The sequence below is a fragment of the Plectropomus leopardus genome, chromosome 1 (genome assembly GCF_026936395.1).
Source record: "Plectropomus leopardus strain MGB_pleo_1.0 chromosome 1, ASM2693639v1, whole genome shotgun sequence".
NCBI classification, from domain to species: domain Eukaryota; kingdom Metazoa; phylum Chordata; class Actinopteri; order Perciformes; family Serranidae; genus Plectropomus; species Plectropomus leopardus.
The window spans coordinates 23,223,118-23,237,413 of record NC_142176.1 but is presented as its reverse complement, the minus strand read 5'-3'; the positions used below and the strand labels follow the sequence as shown (position 1 = coordinate 23,237,413).

At 39.5% G+C, this 14,296-nt stretch overlaps 1 protein-coding gene across 2 annotated transcripts in view; it reads right to left on the bottom strand.

Annotated features, from left to right (window-relative positions):
- The window catches only part of nedd4a (NEDD4 E3 ubiquitin protein ligase a), a 33,624-nt gene extending 20,943 nt beyond the window's left edge, over nt 1-12,681 (bottom strand). Inside the window, exons 1-5 of one of the 2 annotated variants that reach the window (XM_042494747.2) lie at nt 12,406-12,681; nt 10,634-10,707; nt 8,861-8,939; nt 8,729-8,767; nt 8,428-8,481 (exon numbers count right to left, since the gene is read on the bottom strand). In XM_042494747.2, coding sequence (XP_042350681.2) covers nt 8,428-8,481; nt 8,729-8,767; nt 8,861-8,939; nt 10,634-10,707; nt 12,406-12,450 — 291 coding nt within the window. In that variant the 5' untranslated portion in view covers nt 12,451-12,681. Of the gene's footprint in view, nt 1-490; nt 2,247-8,427; nt 8,482-8,728; nt 8,768-8,860; nt 8,940-10,633; nt 10,708-12,405 lie in introns of those variants that run through there. The other variant, XM_042494673.2, reaches the window with a different exon arrangement.
- Nucleotides 12,682-14,296: the final 1,615 nt, after the last annotated feature.

Here is a 14,296-nt window from a genome sequence, read left to right as displayed (position 1 = left end):
GTGGGGAACCTAATGGCTGACCCTGAGTAAACAGAGTTTTAAGGATTTGTATGGCCACAGCAGTTAAGGGGAGCACCATTATCACAGTATATATATTGAAAAATATCTAGTGTCAGAAAAATAATCTCCTGAACTTTAAACTTTCCATAAGCAATTATGCGCCGAGGATATAGCATAAAGCCAACACACTAATGAGTAACACACTAATGAGTTTGTTATTTGCAGTATTCAGGACAGTCCAACTTGAATTTTACTCTGTACATGAGAGCTTAAGTAAAAGTGCCATCACCTGAGCAGTCAAGCCAAAGCAGTGTGGAATCTACTTGAACCAGTTAAACAACATTATAGGTGACTCCGCAGTGTTCCTCCAGAGGGCATTTATGTAACATGTACAAGCTAATTTGATTTGTTGTCAAGTTTCAGGCACTTCAGCTCCTTCCTGTTGGTCAGGGAGCAGCGGCTAGATCCAATGAAACAACTTCACACTCACCTTGGTGTTTAGAACTGGGCTCTTTGGTGTATTATTCCCTTTGTGGCTTGTGTTTACATCAGAGCTTGGCAACTTAGCTGGGCAGAAAGGAGACAGATGAATGTGCACATGTGGAGAGTGAGGGCTACTGAGTTTTGGATTTGAAACGTGACATGAAATCCCAGTGTTAGCGTAGGGCACCTCCAGGGAAAAGCTCCTTTGTATGGCTCGATGACAGTGTTTTTCCTCAGGCCTTTCCTGCCCTTTTCCTGATGGTTTAGTTGAGGAGAACAAACAAGCAGAAGTACTGCGATACAGTTTTTTGCGAGGGTCGTGCTCACCCTCAGGCTGTGAGGCTGGGTCAGGAGCGTCAGGATATTCCACGTTGACAGTAGCCGTGGTTGTGGCTCCCTTCCCAAACATTATTGGTCTCTGGTGGGCAAAGTGCAGCAAAACTCTGCTAGAGTGACGATTTGATCTGTCTAAAGTTGACGACAGTTCCCTTATTTTATTCCTGTCCTCCATTTTGCCATTTGGTTCATCCTGTAAAGGAATATTAAATTGCACCATGTGTTTGGTGTCCCTCAACTCGGCAAAACAGCCTCCTTTTGGGAGACGATGTCCGCTTACTGCCGTGGTGGTGGACCCTTTGCAAGTCACTTCCTCATCATCTTGTGAAAGTTCATTGGAAGATGTTTGAAGCGATGACTGATGAGACCCTCTTGCTGGTGGGAGCGCAGGTAGAGCCACTGGACTCACTGGGGACGCAGGCGGGGTGCTGCAGGGGCTCTTTGGAAATATCACCAACGAGGAGCACCGTCTCAGCGGGACCTTGGACTTGCAGCAGGGTTGACTCCTCTCCTGGGTGGTCCTGTGCTTTTCCGAACCCTCTGGCTCAAAGATGCTGTTGCTGCTACAGTACCCGGCATCGCTGGCCATGCTGCTGCTGCACGAGCCTCCGTCAGAACCACTGCCCGCTCCTCCCTCACCGGCACCCGGGTCTCCATCCTCTAAACTGCCATCCAGCTCTCCACTGAGCTTCCCACACGGTTGCAGCGAGATCTGCACAATGCTCTTCTTATTTAATCCTCCACTGTTAACCCTGGGTATGAATACTGAAGAGTAGCGCTGTAAATTAGCATAGTCTGGTGACAGAGGAGTCACCTTCAAGTGGACAGAACTGTGCGCCAGACTCTCTGCGGGGCTACGAGCTGACACACTGACTGCGCTCTCCTCACCATGGCTGCTGAGGCTTTCTGACAGAGGGTCCGTGTTGCTTCTCCTTGACGCGAAATGCAAGCGCAGCCGACGTGCCATTCGTTTAACTCTCTAATCCCTGCTGCGTCTGTGAGAGCTACATGATCAAACTTGCTGAGAGGAAAAAAGGAAAGCAGGCAACTGCTCCGAGCTCTGCTCTGTGATCACAATCATTAGCGGCTGTACATTGCCAAAATAGCTCTGGTGACAACCTACATTCCTGTCCAGGCTGATCTCAGCTTTTAGTCAGAGGAGGTCAGTGGTTCTGTTTGGAGACATGACCCAAACACACGACCTTTGAAACAAGAGTAATCCCAGAGCCGCTTTAGGAAGCTTAAACTCTGTCAGAAAAAGAAAATTACACTAAAACTTAGAGCTTCCCCTACTGACCTGCTTTATAACCTTAGCTTAGCTTAGCTGCTAGTTAAATGCACCTCCCGAGTTCCTGCCAGATTAATATCTAACACCTCGTGTCTGCTCCGGCCGCCTCACTCCTGTTCCCCCCTTTGGAGAAAACAACAACATGGTAGCCCTCTACTTTGCATCTTACACTGAAGCGCTGGTAAACTGCGCTACATTTGCCTCAGGCCACTCACTCAAGACTCCACTTCCTGCTGCAGCTATGCTTCTAATGTTTCTGCTGCTCTGTGCCCCAACAAATATTTTTACCCACTGCTATTGAATTACAGGAAATCAAAAGGGGATGACTTTCAGCATAATTCTGTACCAAACGCAGGACTGGGTTGCAAAATCACATAGCACACAATAAGCCCACCACAGCCTGTGGAAATATGTATTGATTGTAAACTGCAAAATTCATCAAAATTATTTCATAGAAAGGAAGAGCTTAAGGAAATAGATATTTCAGAGTTTTCTGCTCCCAAAGTAACAGAAAATGTGGTAAACAAAGATGCAGTGATAAAGTAAGCTGTGACATATTATCTGCCTGCCTACAGAAAACACAAGAAGATGAGGACGAGCTTTGCTAGCGACGTGACACCTGTTATATGACACCTCATGTAACAGTCAGTGCTGCTCTGATTTCCTCTCCGAGGCTGTTGACAGTCCCATTTATTAATGGCAGCCTATTGTGAGCCAGGCTGGCCTATTTCAGAGCATTACCCTGCACCCAAGTCAGTTTCAGTAGAAGGTGTAATAGTAAGAGACACAGCCAGGATAAACGCATGATTCATCAGAGGACACTTCACTGCTGCAGCTGCCTGTCTTTTTAAACCGATGTGACCAGGAAACCTCGTGATCGACTATCAATCACTCATCCAGCCAAAAACAGATTTAATTGATGGTGGCGTGTAGGTGTCGTGGAAAAATTTTCCACATCAGTAGCCCATAAGATAAGATTGCTGACGCACACTGCCCTATTTCTGCCAAGTTATACAGTATGGTGTAATAGACCAATAATAAAGTAAAGCTGTAATACACACACTGAATGTGGCGCCAAAAAGACTTTGAGCCTCAAGAAACCCTGAAAGACAGGCTAAATTTAATAAACATTTGTGTTTGCACGTCATTACACGCTGTGTCAGTGGGGTGTGGTTAGAGTAGTGGCTGACATGAGAGGGGAAGGCTCTGTCAATCAGCAGGTGCAGCTGTAATGAGTTGGTCTAAAGAGTTGCTAAACTGCATGTGCTACCATCAGCTCCACACCACCACTGAGTGACAGGACAAATCTGCTCTGTCTGCTGTGAGCGGAGCAGATATATGGAGGAAAACAAAACACCGCTTTGAAAAAGGAAATGGCCATGTGAATATTTTTACTTTCCCTCTTGTTGAATCTTTCTATGAGGACTTGAAGGTATTCTTTTGCTGGTTATACATAATTTCCTCCTGGCATGAAACACAATAAGTGCACTGACATGGATCCTAATATTCCACTAATATTTAGAATAATAGCCCGATCAGAAAAAAAATGCCTCATGTAACCGACTGAATCGGAAGAGACAGACCTGATCGGAAGGAATTTTCAATCAGGTTGAGAGGGGTGGTGTTAACCCTTGAAAATCCATTTAATAATTAAACATTAGCTACTAATAACCATGTGAACACTTAATCTGATTGTTTCTGTCAGGTTGGAATAAATATATTCTCCCTGCTCATGTTTGCCTCCCTCTGCTGATTTTGACAGAGTTGTTTTTAAATTTAAAAAATATTTAGCAAGTCTATATGTGAGATCTCTGATTAATTAATATAGCTATTCATTGATTTTATACAGTAGCCTTGCAAAATTTTGTTGCTCAATAGTGGAGTCACTGGACATAAGAATCATCTGTCACTACGAGAAGCAGTATCCTGTATATGAGATGTTTAGGGAACATCTCTAAATTGCAGCGTCTGCCAATAATCTGCATGTGAGGTGTTTAGGGGATGTCTGAGATTTGAAGCTACAAAAGTTAACCTTGGTTACACCATTTACTTATTGCGAAATTGTACTAACAGGCAGAGCCACTTCTTCTGCTTCTACACTTAATATATTGAATGAATTAAATTTTTAAAATAAAGTTGGATAAAACTTTATTCTGCAATATTTCCAGCAAATTACACTTCACAGCAGACTAAACTACTATGTGCAAGTCAAAGAAGCCACATTGTAATTAAATGCTTCAGGGTATTCAAACACACGTTCCTTCTGATTACTTTATTCGGTGCCCATGTAAACAATTAAGCTTGAATCTCTGATGAAAGTGTTTCAGTCAGATTGATGAAATATTGTTGATGTAACAGCAGCTAATGTAATTATGCTTTTGTGAATCCACTTCTTTCAAACTCTTTCGATACCTTAATTGTAACTTTTGTGTGGAAGGTCATAATTTTCTGATTTGTATTCACTATCATTGAATTTGTCCAGGTACTGTTTTCTTGCAGTAAAAAAACTTCAAATGCTTACTCAACTTTTATTGGAACTGTTATAGCTATATATAGCCATAGTGAGGGCAGAAGAATGCATCATTAAACTGAACAAAGCCTGCAGGCATGTAGATGCCTTAAAGCAGGACCTGTAAGTCTTATCACAATCACCTGGACTTCAGAGGATACTTTGTCAGTGGACAGATCTCACCTCCAGGACAGGTCTGGACCAGTTTTTTTTTTCTTTCAGAGAACTGTGTGTTTAAAAAGTATGGTGGCATCTCTTCTCTTTAGCCTTCAGCAGTCTCTAAAAACTTCTTCCTGAATCTGTTTGAGGAGTCGAGTGGTCATTCATTCACAGGAGAGTAACCATGGCAACTCCTGCATATAGTAATGTTATGTGCGTACCCTCTATTCATGTTGCCTCTGGAAGTGAGACAAGGCCTGCTGCACAGACATCTTCAACCTTATAAAGTATCTTACTTAGATTTGTATGTATCTGATTCTAAGTATGTCTTCTAGTGGTGTCTGTGAGTTTCTGAGTGTCTCCAGGAATCACAACACTGTTAGATGAAGGAGTCTGAAGTACTCCTTTACTCCCCTCCTTCAGTAAATTGCTTAACCTGCTCAGCAAGCCACAGAAAAGCTGAACTCAGCATGAATGAAATGTACAAACTTCCCCTGTAGCATTTACAAAATGACTGATCCAAAGCTGCAATATTCATCTCAATCCAAAATACCAGTGTATTATTGTGTTATTTGAGCCTTTTATGGCGCCAACATCTGTGTTTGTCCTCCCTATAAGGCCATATAAGTAGCAGCTTTTTTTGACAAAATAATAGTCGTTTACAGCATAAAGTGATGTAGAAATTGCACAAATAATACATTGAAACCAGAATGCAGGAAAATAGGTGTTTCATGCTAAAAGAAAACTGACAATGAACCCCCAGTAATGGCACTAGGTGAAGGTTCAAACTGTGGATTACGACAAAATGAAGATCTCTCATTAGGGACTACACATGAACAACAAATTTCATATCTTGCAAGGGACAGACCAGCAGACCCAGTTTCATTCTCAAATCTGCTGCTAGCAAGACAACAATGACCACGTTTGCAACATTTTCTGTCTCTATTTGTCAGAGCAGCAGTGACACACATGCACACAGAAACACGTTCAAATCCCGGACACACCCTCCAAATTTGTTCTAAATCTACCTGCAGCATGACAAGGCAGCCTTGAAACAGTCACGCCCAGGTTTGTTTAACAGAACGACACGTTCCAGAAACATTCAACCAAACTACACATAAGATAAACATGTAAAGAAGGGGTTCACACGGACAATATGTGCATATGTGTTGCATATGTGTGGACTGTATGTTTGTATTTTACTGTCAATCTAATGTGCTGCTTCTTCTTATATTCACTCAGCAGTCTCTACCAGTTTGGGCAGGTTCATGAAGCTGTTGGCAGGTCAAGATATGTCCAAACTCTGTAGAACTGCAACTAAGTAAGAAAACTGCAAGATACATTTTAATCACTACTACCGTCAATTTTCACGAAGTGAAAAGGGGAATTAAAGCAGGGGGAAAACGCATGTTAACTAATCTTTAGAATCCTGAAAAAAAACTTTACATAACAAATCAATCAACAAAAACTATACAAAGTGTGAAGATAGGCTACAGATGGAATTTCAATTTTTTGTACTTTTCCAAACTCAAGTTTCTAGACTTTTCAGTAAATTTTTCAAAACCATTTTTGAAATCTGAGCACAAATATATATGAGTTGTAAAAAGTTAAATAACTTTATCACCACATCATCTGTGCAGCCTTGTCCATTCACTGTGTCTACTGAAACAAGAGGAACGAAGCCATAAAGGTTTCTACACAGAAAAAGCAGTAGGTTAACTTTTCTGATAACTGCATCACTGCATAACTTCCATAAATGTTTGAAGAAACTTAATATTTGGTTACTTGTGATCCTATGTATATATACAATTTAAAGATATTTAATTTTCTTGCACTCTTATTTGCTTGTCAATGTCGGGCTTTGGTTCAGTTATAAGGTACTGGCCAGAGCTGTTTTGCAGGCTGTGACATACGGGCGAACGGCAGCTCTGCATTAATGTTTGCATTCAGTCACACGCCATATACTTGTAGCCTTGCTTTTGATGACATCAAGCCCGCACTGGCCCGCATTTTCTCACACAGTGGTAAACATTTTGGCTGAACTGGCTGCTATCTTCAAATGCCATGAAAAGCACCATGTTTGTATGATCAATTTATAATTGGAAAATTTGTTTTTGTATTTTTTAGAAAACAGATAAGAGAAAAAAAATAGCCTGGGAACACATTTTTCATAATCTCTTTTCTTTTCCCATAATTATACAGACCTGGAAATTAATTTATATGATTCTGTGTAGGAACCCTTTACACCAACTACAGAATATATTATTATATATACTTTGCCGTGTACAAACAGTGTTAATTGGAGAACACTGTGATCTATATTCCCTGCAGTATTTTATCTCAAAATTCACAAAATAACCCCAAACCTCAGTTCTTACGAAGCTGCAGCTACACACTAGAGCCCTACACATTTATGTCATAACTACACATCTATTATATTTAGCTACACATCAGTACATACAATACCTCCATCATCTATTTGATATTCAGCACTCAACCTGATATATGACTCCTTCAATCTCCATCCACACTTTGTGAGCAACAGCCTTTTAGGATGCCCTTAAGGCAGCCAGATTTACCTGTATTTATAGCTCTGAATAATAAGGGATCCCAGTTTTCTGACAATATCTCAGGTGTCATGGCAAAATAAGGGCAGCAGTATCTGACAGACAAACCACAGTTAACCTTGCACTGACTGGGGGATACCCTTATCCACAGAAATATGACACATTGTCTGACATTCACTGAGCTTTACAGTATACACATTAGGTTACGGGAAATAATTGTTTACAGCTGTAATTATTTCAAAGCTGTTCTGCAAATCTGTCACGTTTAAAGTTTTCTGGTTGGAACATATTGGGGTTGTGTCCAATATGCAGAAGTTTCTGCTCATAATAAGATATTTTTAGACCAGTCTGCAGAGCTAGCAGCCCTGTTGATGGAGAGCCAGGCTTTTAGGCTCAATGTAGTAAACAAAACACCCCATCCTAAACTGACAGGTGTCATGTACAGCAGGTTGGACAGCATGGCTGTATTTCTGTGTATACTTTGTGCTAAAGGTATAGAAGTGATGACCACTATAAATGAGCCAAGGTGGGAGGTTATAATGTATATTTTTTACTTCACATCAGGAAACAGCCCTAAACACTGTTTGTAGGTGAACTAGAGCTGCAACAATTACACGATACATAAAAATATTCTCTTGTTCTTTCCTCTCAATTGTGAGGAGTTGCAGGTTTTGTTGTTGCATGTGAACATAAATCTGAATATATTTGAGTTTTGTGCTGTTGGCCAGATAAAGCTAACAAATTAAAAACATCTTCTTGGGCATACAGGCACTGACATTTATATATAAGTCCATATCTATGTACACAAACCAAACAATTAAACAAGAAAAAAATGGCATATTGATTGCTAAGGAAAATTGAATAATTTCAGTAAAGTTGCAGTCCTTAAGTGAACCAAGCTTCTTTCTTTCCGGTAATATCAAGATGCGCTTAAATAGACTTCATGGAGAAAAAAAACCCAGTTGCCATTGAAAAGAAAGATTTGTCCAACACAACAAGCTAAGATCAAAACCTTAGCATAATTCAGCATAATTCAGCATAATCAAAATTAAACAAAGAAAGGGTGAACACATTAAATGACTTACCAGACGGTTCTCATCAAACACCTCTAAGAGCAGACGATGCTTTGTGGGATCAACCTGAAACATAACGTGGATTGTAAAGTCAAAGTGCTGAAGTACTGGGTTCAACTAGCAGCCAGGTTTAGCAAAGCCAACAACGTGATTTTAACTTTTTTATGGTTTAACATGATTAAATATACAGTAACTTTATCAAGTTTCCTGTCATGAAAAGCAGCATTTTATCTTCTGTCGCATGCAAGAGTAAATATTCACACGTTAAATCGTCAGATTTTAAAATTGTTAAAATATTGTGCGTTTCACTTACTTTGAAAAAAAATTCTTCGTTCCATTTTGGGTCCAGAGTCTTCGTGTAACATGAGATAGGAAGCAAATATAAAATCACAATTAATCAGAATCCACAAAAAAACCTGCAATAGTGAACATCTCACTTACTCACCTTCTTTAGTGTTTTAGTCTGAAGACTTGTGATCTCTCCATTGACCGGGTCATAGAGGGACAGTCTTGTATATGGATCGCTGCAAAGACAAATTTGAAAGGTTATGATCTACTTTTTACTCTTTTGCTATAAATGCTTTGTGTGGTTGATTAGTCTAAACTTTATTTCCAAGGCAAGCTTATCACTTTGCCTCACTGTCAGTTTTAATCTTAGAAAACATTAACATATTGGCTCCAGTTCCTTGAAGCACGACAGCTTGAGGCAAATGTGATGCGCATTAAGATCACATCCATCAATCACATCACATTATCCATTACTAAATCTTTATGCCACTTCAGGCCTGCAGCAATGTTGTGTTATTAGTTATATATTAAGTGACTGGTGTTACATTAGAGTGATGCTAATACTGCAATTTAGGTTATGACATGCACAATTAAACATACAGTGAGCATGAGGGCATACAATCCATATTTCATAAACTCTTGCTTAGATGTCATTTTCAGATTTTTATTTTATAGATGTTATGGAGGAGTAAATGCTGATGAATCAAGGATTTTAAAGAAATCTAAAAAAAAAAAAGTGTGAAAAGGCCATAAACAGGGCTTTGGAGAATTACATATCAAAATTTGGAGAGCAGTTCATGGCTTATTTTTAGAGTAAAAATTTCCAGCATGACAATAAGCTGTAGACTAACCTAATCACCACTCATCATTACTGATCAATACTCTTGGAGGAGGTGCCAACATTTCATAGGTCAGGGAAATACCATAGAAAACATTTCATATGAATTCTTAAAACTCTGTTTTAAAGAATTAAGATTTTCTCCTCTTTTTATAGCTGCAACAAAAAAACTCTCAGCCTTTCCCCTTCTGCTCCTTCCAAAATACTATAACGAGAATAAATAAAAACATAACGAAAGTAAACTATCATAACCTGGAGTTTAATTTAATGTTTCTTTCCAAAAATACAGAATCCATTACTTTGGGTCTTAATAGGATTTTGGAAAGAAAGGCAGATTCAATCATAATAATGAAACACAAGACGATTAATTAACAGATGGTTCTGACGTACAGTTTGTTCATGGAAAAGATACTGTCATCAACTTCCTGTCACTCCACACAATAGTTTAGAGGATGCAATCTCAGCAAGCTTTTCTGACGGTCCGGCTTTACTAAAGAAATCTAAGATAACTGACGGGAAATGGTTACTACACATGCACAAGAAGATGATGACTTTGAATTCACAGAACATGAAAAAACCCAGCTCACATGTGCTACCAAATTTCCCTAAAATTGAAAGGAAATGAATCATCAGAAATTTTGAATTTGTTAAGAAAATTACAAGAAAAAGATCTGGTTTAAGTGTCTCAAACGTGAGAATTTGTTGCTTTAATGTTGTAACTTAAATAGACTTGGGCTTTGGGCTGTTGGTCGAACTCAACATGGTATTCTAAGACGTTATCTTGGGGTCTGTGAAATTGTGACGGATATTTTTCACTATTTTCTGACATATTTTAGAGCAAACCATTAATTCCTTAATTAAAAATTGATCAATTTACCATTTATGTACAGCTAAGGTCAGTAGCCATTTAGTAATACAGTTGATGATTCTAGCCTCTAAATTGTAAGGGTTTGCTGCTTTTCATGTCTTTCATGATATTCAACAGACTGCACTTTGGTTTTAGAACTGCTGTTATCATTAATAACCAACAGGAAGTTCAAACTCTACTCTAAGTTACACAACAGAAGAAAGTTTTAACCATCTACAGCTTACCTGGCTCCCAGTATATCTTTTTTGGCCAGCCCGATTCCAGCAATGACTTTCACTTTTAGGACTCTGGATCCATCCTAAAATGAAAAAATATAAAAAAAACTAATGAGTTCATGAATATGATAATAACATAAAGAGAGAGAAGGAGGCTGAGTACTTACATTGCAAATAAATCACTTGAGTATTACCTTTTGTTGGTATAGCAAGGTGTATATACACACACAAGTATATACAGGTATGTTATATACATATAGGTATACTATAGAAATCAATAGCAATGTAATGAACCACAAAAAGGGACTGTTCTTCATTTACGAGGGGGGAGAAAGTGGTGCAAAAAGGGTGATGATGCCTGGGAAGGTCTTGTGTTTTTTATTTGGGCTTAGGGAAGGGGCATACAACTTTAAATGGCTGTATTTTGTATATATTTTACTGCTGATTTCTTTAAAATCGCCAAAATTACACATTTAGCAGAACCTGAATCTGTAACAGAAGTTATCATTGGATAAACAAATTACGCTTCAGTCAGAAAAAAATATACCACATTTCAGCTTAAAATGGTGATAATTCATCACAATCTCTTAATTCTACATTTCATTTAGCATTTTGACAAATATGAGCCGTTTCCACGAAATACCCCGCATGTACAACAAGAGTGAAAAACCAAGGCTTTTTCAACTCCAGGCTTTCATCTTCAACTTCTCAGTTTCAAACATCAAAGTAGACGCTTTTATAATCCAATAACTAATTTATGGTGGTGATAGGGTCATGGATTTTCAATCAACTCCGGGAGGCTTAAGGAAAAATACTGGAAGCTTCAGGAAAGGTAAAACAAAACAACAAAAAAACATTAAAAAAGAAACCCAAATTCATACCACAGCCACTCCCCTCCTCTCAAAAATACAGAAAAGTCCCTAAACTGAACGAAAACTAAAAACGACAACAATAGTGTCTGTTAATAATTTGTACATACATAATTGTCTTGTGTTGGTATAGCAGGGTGTACATACACGCACGTTTTTACAGGTATGTTAGTAAGTATAGTATAGAAATCAATAGCAATGCACTGGACCATGAGAAGTAGGCAAAACTCATTTTAACATGAATCCCTATCCCATGCATGCAGTTAACACCCCCCAGTATAATCAGGATGATGTAACATCCTGACAATACTTGGCACAGCTGCACATTTCCCATCATAACCCACAGCCTCATAATACTTTTACTGTCAAGTAAGAGAGTCATCATGGGATTTCGCAATCAGTCACACTGCCTCAGCATTAAGGATCAAACGACAGGGCCCTTCTGTGGTTAGCAGGAGTTAAAGCTCTGACAACTTGATTTTTAAGCGAGATAAGTCAGAGTTTGGTCGATGTTTGGTATGTGCGCGCGCGTGTGTGTGTGTGTGTGTGTGTGTGTGTGTGTTGAAGACGGGAAACAGCCGTCGGCGGTCAGAGAGGCGTTACCAGCCCAGGAGCCCGCTGTGTTTCCTGGCTGAAAAAAGTGATCAGCTAGGGATCCAATATGGATAGCATTGACTAAGAAGTAAAGCTGAACAAGTAAATCGAAATATTTATGGAAAACACACAGAGTTGACACATTTTTGTTCACATAAAACTCCTCATATCGGAAGTTAACACGCTCGTGAGTTAGTTAGCTCGCTAATTGATCCCAAGTGTTAGCGTTAACCAACTAGTTAGCACGTTGGCTAACGACGTGATCACATGGACAGCCGCGTTAAACGCGGGGTGAATGTTAAAGGAGAGATAGTTTACCTCATCTGTCTGAAGTCCTCGGAGCTGTGGAGAAAGTGCAGCCATAATATCCTCGCCCTTTTCCCCCCGGAGAGCGACAACAAGCAGCAGAAGAAAAAGGAGAAGACGACAGTGGTCCGCTCAACAGTAGACTCCGGCGGTGTTTGGTTTCTACTCTACGCCTCTATTATGCCCTCTGTGTGTTTACGATACCGTGAACCTGACCTAGTGGCGAGTGCTGACACCGTCGTCACTCACTGTATCCATCCTCATCCTCCTTTTCCTCCTCCTCCTCCTCTTCTTCCTCCTCCTCCTCCTCTTGTTTCCTTCTTCCTGTCACTGACACAGCCTGAGAAAAGCCAGAGCGAAACAAATGAGAGGGCAAGTCATCAATCTTTAACTCAGCTACGTTAATGAAGTTAAAGTACCATAATGTAAAAAGCAAACTCAATTAGAGACTGGGGGAAATGCCTGACCCTTCCTCCACCATTTTTCACCTCCTCTTCCTCACCTGGTTAAAGACTTCCCTCTTTTATCGTTTAAAAAGTATCCTACTACAACAGTAGCCCAACACCATGTGTGTTATTCCATGTTTACCTTTTTCTCTCTTCCTCTTTTTCTTTACATAATTATGTCTGTCCTCAGCTGCCTTATTTATATTTTTATTATAGCATATATATATAAAGTTTTGAATGTTTTCTTCAAAGATCAGGAGTGAAATACAAAATACAGCCATTTAAAGTTGTGTGGCCCTCCTCTAAGCCTAAACATACAATATAAGTCCTTTCCCAGTGCCTAAATGGTTTGACATGCTTCCCTCTTTTTTTTCCACCCCTCCCCCTCTCATAAATAACAAGCAGTCCCTTACAAGTAAGGGCTGTGCATTTAAAAAGTCCCAGAAGCAAAGGCACTGGTGAAGAGTAACTAAGTACATTTACTCAAGTATTGTACTGAAGTATAATTTTGAGGTTTATGTACTTGTATTTCCATTTTTTGCTACATTTTTCTTCAACTCCTTTAGGGACAAATTTTGTACTTTTTACTCCATTATTATTTGACAGCTTTAGGAACTAGTTACTTTATGGATTTATGTTGTCAATGCAAAATATAAATCACATAATAAATTATGATATATTATTATAGATTCTAGATTAAGGTACCCAGCAGTGAACTGGGCAATAAAGCATAAAAAGATGCAAAGCAGCAGAATGAATGTTGTGCTATATGAGCTTTATAGTCAAAACAATATATTTGGATGTAGCTCCTGTGTAATCACCATCTTTTTTAAAAGTCATTTTAATTTAATTAATGTTTTTTCTCAATTAGTGTAACTGACTCAATGACATTTATTGTGTGATTTCATTACAAGTAACTAGTCATTCCCCAGCACGGCTTATACTAATGCTCCGCCTGAAAGTTAGGAAATCTCAGAATAAAAATGAGCTGATGGTCCCACCATGTCTGGCACGCTGCAACTGTAACTAATCGTGTGCAGGCGTACTCTTGGCTCCAACACAGGAGGTCTGGAGATGCATAAACAGTGGATGGCTAGAGAGGGGCAGAGTCGCTTTGGGCTGTCATCAGTCAAACACTCAGGCTTGCTCAGGAGGAGCACAGCCCTGCTGTTTTACGCTGGTGCACGAACAACAAGAGAAATTGACGTAGTGTAATTGTCATGCAGTTAGAAAGCTGGGGCTGGTTTGCAGAACAGGTTGGAACAAGAATAGATACTTCTGTAAAGACTCTGCACAACCACACAGGTGTTTTCAATTATTCTGGCTAATTAAACTCCTGCACAGGCTGCAGTTGAGTGGAGCAATACTGGGAATAGGCATTTTTTTCAACAATACAACATTTTGTCATGACTTAACAGGAAAATCACATGCGTGACTATAACTAATAGTTCTGTTAT